The 6,000-nt window shown below is 49.6% G+C and overlaps 1 protein-coding gene across 4 annotated transcripts in view; it reads left to right on the top strand.

Annotated features, from left to right (window-relative positions):
- The first annotated feature begins 620 nt into the window (after positions 1–620).
- Positions 621–6,000, top strand: part of MAP3K21 (mitogen-activated protein kinase kinase kinase 21) — a 41,008-nt gene continuing 35,628 nt past the window's right edge. For 3 of the 4 annotated variants that reach the window (XM_085543408.1, XM_015857904.3, XM_015857902.3), the window contains exon 1: positions 622–1,468. In XM_085543408.1, the coding sequence (XP_085399534.1) occupies positions 748–1,468 (721 nt within the window). In that variant the 5' untranslated portion in view covers positions 622–747. Of the gene's footprint in view, positions 1,469–6,000 lie in introns of all 4 variants that reach the window. The other variant, XM_085543406.1, reaches the window with a different exon arrangement.

The following is a 6,000-nucleotide window of genomic DNA, read 5'->3' as shown; positions in this document are numbered from 1 at the left end:
CAGATCCCTTCCGATAAAGTTCAAGGTGGAATTTGTGTGGCGGAGCGCTTGTATTACAACATACTTTATGGCTTTTATAATAAGGCAAATATGCAGATAAAGAAAAGGCTCGCAATTATCTCTCTGAATAACCGCGGGGCATTCTTGCATATTAAAGGCAATGGGAGAAGACCTGATAGACACGCCGGTTCTGCGTTACTTCTTTTTGGTGTTTCAGTAATCACCACAGCGTTTTATTCTTGCGTAGAGATGTGGGATGAGAGGGATGCCTCCTGTGGGATGAGCGGGAGTTTATTAACTTCATTAGGCTTAAATTGTGGAATAAGTCAGTCAGAAACTCGGTTGTGATACACAGCTGCACCGAACACGCAGCTGAATAGTGAATAATAGCTGAATATCAACGAACACACTGATGGTTCCCCCTCACCCTGGGGCTGACCCGAGCAGCAGCCGCCCCCGAGGCGGCCCACCCCCACCCTGAGGCCCCCTACCTGCCCACGTCCCCACACCCACCGCCGCCCCCTCCCTCCAACCCCATCCCTGCTCTCGCCGCCATGTGACGAACGACAGGCAATCAGCGGCGAGGAGCGGGGAGGCGGGAGCGGCGCCACTCCCCTCCCCGCCCTCCGTGCCCGCGCTTGCGCCCTACCTGTGTCAGCCCGGCGGCTCCCGCTCGGCGGCGGCAGGTGAGGATGCGGCCGGCCGGGCGCCCCCGCGGTGGCGGCTGCCGGGGTTGAGGTCGCCGCTATGGCCGCGCCGGGCGCCGGGGCGTCGGGCTCCGGGGGGCCGTGCCCGCTGTGGACGGCGCTGTACGACTACGAGGCGAGCGGCGAGGACGAGCTGAGCCTGCGGCGGGGCGACGTGGTGGAGGTGCTGTCGCAGGACGCGGCCGTGTCCGGAGACGACGGCTGGTGGGCGGGCAAGATCCGGCAGCGGCTCGGCATCTTCCCCGCCAACTACGTGACCCGGCAGCCCCGCGGCGCGGCGGGCGAGGAGGCGGCGGGCAGCCTGACCGAGATCGACTTCCAGCACCTGGAGCTGCAGGAGATCATCGGCGTGGGGGGGTTCGGCAAGGTGTATCGCGCCACCTGGCGCGGCCGCGAGGTGGCCGTGAAGGCGGCGAGGCAGGACCCCGACGAGGACATCACGGCCACGGCCGAGAGCGTACGGCAGGAGGCCAAGCTGTTCGCCATGCTGCGGCACCCCAACATCATCGCCCTGCACGGGGTCTGCCTGCGGGAGCCCAACCTCTGCCTCGTCATGGAGTTCGCCCGCGGCGGTTCCCTCAACCGGGCCCTGGCCGCCGCCTCCTCCTCCGTCGCCGCCGCCCCCGGGGCCGCCCGAGGGGGCCGCCGCATCCCCCCGCACGTCCTGGTGAACTGGGCGGTGCAGATCGCCCGCGGCATGCTCTACCTGCACGACCAGGCCATCGTCCCTATCCTGCACCGCGACCTCAAGTCCAGCAACAGTGAGTCCCCTCGGGGAGGCGGCCGGGGGCGGGGGGTGGCCGCTTCGGGGAGCGGCCTTCGGGCCCGGGCGGCCGGGGCAGCGGGGCCTGCAGCGCCCCGAGGTGGGTTGGCAGCAGGTGGGTCTGTGCGCTGTGAGCTGGTCGTTGGTTCTTTCGGAAGGGTTGCGGGGGGGAAGTGGGTGTGCTTGAAACACGGCAGGACCGAGTCCTGTCCTTTCAGGTAGGAAGGAGCGCAGTCAGAAGCGAAGCAGGATGAAATCCTGTGCGTGGTCACAGCTGTAGTTTCGCTAGACTTTTTTTTTCTTGAGCGTGGACTGCTATCCTAGTTTTTACCAGACCTTAGATCGGTATAGCTTTTAAAGGAAAGATTAATCATAGAACAGCTTGGATTGGAAGGGACCTTAAAGATTATCCTGTTCCAACCCCCTGCCGTGGGGGAAGTGCTGTCGCTTGCTAAATCAGTCTACCCAGGGCCCCATGCAGCCTGGCCTTGAATGCCTCCAGGGATAAAGGCAGGTTTTGCTTCTATTAATAATAAAGATATTGCTTCTGTTTCACTTCTGGACATTTGCATGCTGTTTTGTTTTTCATTTGATAAAATTCACCTGCAGCAATGGGAAGAACAGTATTTTAAAAACAGTAGAAACTCTGGTGCTTTCAGCATTTGGTGAGGACAGAAGCACCTGAAAGAGTGAGGGATTTGTCCAGTTCATCCGTAATGAATCCTTCACCCATCTGTGTGTGGGGTGTCTTAAGACAGCTGTGTTGAAAGCTGGCTTCACAGGGATGGAGGTGTTTAAGTCCTACCATCGTGGTTGTGTTTCAAATCAGTGGCCTGAAAGTGGAAATCTGTGCCCGTACAAAAACGTTTGAAGCAGTTTCACAGAATCACAGAATAACCTGGGTTGGAAGGGACCTCAAGGATCATGTAGTTCCAGCCCCCCTGCCTGGCAGTGCCACCAAACATACACCTTTACTAGATCAGGTTGCCCAGGGCCCCGTCCAACCTGGTCTTGAACACCTCCAAGGACGGGGCATCCACAACCTCCCTGGGCAGCCTGTTCCAGGGCCTAACCACTCTCCTAGTAAAGAAAACCACTCTCCTAGTAAAGAAGTTTCTGCAGTCTTGCTGCAGATTTGGCCTATTCAGAACAGAAGTGTTCCCCTGTTTTCGGTTGGCCATCCTAAAGTGGTTAAGTTAAAATGAAAAAGCTTCATTCAAGTTTGAAGCATTTTGTTTGAAAGGCTTTTGTAGTGTGTCTTGAAGGTCATCATGCATGGATTGTTAAGACAAGGCTCAGTCATGGGACTGCTCCTGAGAACACTTTCACTATTTGTTTGATAAAGAAAGGACCTGGCTCAGCTGTATTTGTGGTTCTGATTGTAGCTCAAGATGATGATCTCCTGGAACGTTGCTTCAGGGTCTAACAGACTTCATGGCCAATGTGTTAAATTCTAAGCAGCTGTTAGTAAGCAGCTCGTATCCTAGTTTACTGTGTTGCTCAGACTGAGCTGCTGTACCTCTGTTACACTCCTGATGGCAAAGTCCACATTTGAAATGAACTTGTAACCCTGGTTTAGCACAACACTCAGAGCCGTGTTGGTGACTTCTGTGTACTGATTACCATTATCATCTCTGTGTACGTAGATAATGGCAGAGCCTTTTAAAAATATGCTTTTAATTATAACCTCAATATATGTGCTTATTCACTGCTTCTATTATTTACTGTGGTTGCCCATGTGATTGACTTCAGCTGCGTAGTTTTCTCCCCCATGTTTCTTAATCATGGTGAAGCCTGGCGATGGTCTTGATCATCTAACTGAATGATAATGATTCTCAGCCTGGAGAAGAGGGGGCTCAGGGGAGACCTTATTGCTCTCTATAACTTCCTGAAGGGAGGTTGTAGTGAGCTGGGGGTTGGCCTCTTCTCTCGTGTAATCAGTGATAGAACTAGAGGGAATGGTTTTAAGCTGCGCCAGGGGAGATTCAGGCTGGACATTAGGAAGTATTACTTCTCGGAAAGGGTAGTCAGGCATTGGAATGCACTGCCCAGGGAGGTGGTGGAGTCACCGACCATGGGAGTGTTCAAGAAACGTTTGGATGTGGTGTTGATGAATATGATTTAGCCAGGAAGTATTGGTAATGGTTGGACTAGATGATCTTCTAGGTCTTTTCCAACCTTGATAATTCTGTGATAATGTTGGAAGTCAACAGTATGCTAATGACAGAAAGTACTGTGAGCATTAAATCATGTTTTACATGAATTTGAAGGGACTGCAAATCCTGACAGTTTCTTCTGTTACGTTACTTGTCTGTTTCTCCAGGATTTCACTTTGTTCTGTTACTGTCATATTTTCCAGCTTTACATGACTGGGAATAGAAGGCTGCTAAGGTGTGTGGTGCTTGGTGTGGGTAGCATCAGCTTGGCAATGTCTGTAACCACAGTCAGGGCTCTGACTGCTCCTGTTGATCAGCTGTTGCTTGCTGCTTTCCCTGGCCCATCAGTGGTGGTGGTCAGTGTTCTCCATGGAGAAATTGCCAGTAGTTTACCACTCTACCAGTTGGTGGTTTTTTTCACTGAGGAGGAGTTCTTCCTTAGACAACAAACTGGAAAAATGACTTCCCTTAATAAGGTATGGGTATGGAATGCTGAATAAAATATTTCATTAGCAAATACCAAAGAACTGTGTTTTCAGCTCCTTCTACCAGCATATTTGCTCCAGAAAAGATGTATGTAGGGACTTGTGGCTGGTGGGCATAGCAGGCAAGTGTGTTATTTCTCTCCAATCCCTTCCATCAAGTTGGGATCTGTAGGACAGTGCATCTGGCACTGATGTCAAATTGGCGCCACTGGTAAGAGATCCCCACAGACTGAATAGAAGTAATGAGAGCAGTAGAATGTGTTTCGTTTTTTGACAGCAGTGCCTGACTTCTTTTGTATGCAGAAGTTTCTTCAGACTGCTTTTGGGAGGTGAGAAGAGGTGTTTTGTTTCTGGTGAAATGAAACATAATAAACGTGGCTGTTAGTGGTGATTTGCAAATTGGATGTGGGTGTTTAATAAAACCTTGTGCAGGTGGCATGCTCATAAGTTTCTTTGGAAAAGAACAGTCTATTTTGAGAGTATCTTTCTAATAAGCAGCTTTTATGATATTGGATGCATAGATGAAGGAGATTATCTAAAATTAGGATGGACTTTACCTACATAAATTCCAAAGGAAAATCTGAAAGTAAATTTGAGGTTTTTCAAATTGGCATATATAGTGAAGGAATTCTGAATTAAATAGTAATTTGAATGGAGTGAAATATCTTAAACTGAAAAACTAGTACCTCCTGGGTACAGGTATAGTCCTGGTTTGCATGCTGGTTGATTATGAAAAAGTTGTGTTCTTACTGAAAATAATTTAAAAAGAAGTTCATATTCAAGACCAGAAACTAATGCTGAAAAAGAGAAATAAGAAACAAGTCTTTCTTTTTTTTTTTTCCTTCTTCACTTCTCAGCATGTTTGGTGACTTTTTATCATAGAGTGGCTTGCATTGGAAGGGACCTTAAAGCCCATCTAACTCCCTACTGTGGGCAGGGTTACCCCCCACCAGCTCAGGCTGCCCAAGACCCCAGCTAACCTGCCATTGAGCACCTCCAGGGATGGGGCACTTATGGCTTCTATGGGCAGCTGTGTCAAGACCTCACCAGCCTTGAAGTAAATAATGTCTTCCTAATGTCTAATCTAAATCTTCCCTCTTTCATTTTAAAGCTTTTACACCTCGTCTTCTTGCAACCAGACCATGTAACCAGACCCACTGCACCTCTTCTGTAGGCCCCCTCATTGTGTCTACTGGAAAGTCACAATGAAGTTTCCCCAGAGCCTTCTCTTCTCCAGACTGAACAATCCCATCTCCTTCAACCTTTCTGCATAGGATTGGTGATCATCTTCATGGCCTTCCTCTGGACCTGCTCCAAGAGCTCCACATCTTTCTTTTGCTGGGGTCCCTGGTCTAGACACAGTATAACCAGTTTTCTCTAGTTTTTCTCTGGGGGAGTAAAATTATTTTCTTTTGGCCAAGGGCACCTCATAATGAGGATGCCTCAACTAACCCTGGTTATTTAGGGGGTCAGTACAGTTTTTATATTGCTTTTTTAGGGGCTTTAATAAAGCTGACAATATGCTCAGATAAAACGTGCAGTTTCACTTTCTGAAGTCTAGTGTAGAATAAGCAGAGGCTTGTGGTTTTGGGACTGATTTCAGATTGCGCAGTACTTCTGTCTAAAAAGTGTGTTTTATCTGTAGTACAGCAGCTTTGTGTTCTTATAGAAAACAGCAGAAGGTTCATAATATCTTGCTTATGGCATGAACCGATCCATGAATACAAGGGTGAAGCACAGAGCTGATTCTGTGCAGATTATGTATATGTGCATAATCACAGAATCACAGAATGACCCGGGTTGGACAGGACCTCAAGGATCATGTAGTTCCAACCCCCCTGCCTGGCAGGGCCACCAAACATACACCTTTACTAGATCAGGTTGCCCAG

The sequence above is a fragment of the Coturnix japonica genome, chromosome 3 (genome assembly GCF_054131305.1).
Source record: "Coturnix japonica strain WE chromosome 3, WE-NBRP24, whole genome shotgun sequence".
In the NCBI taxonomy this organism is placed as follows: Eukaryota; Metazoa; Chordata; class Aves; order Galliformes; family Phasianidae; genus Coturnix; species Coturnix japonica.
This window is presented reverse-complemented; position numbering and strand designations above follow the sequence as displayed.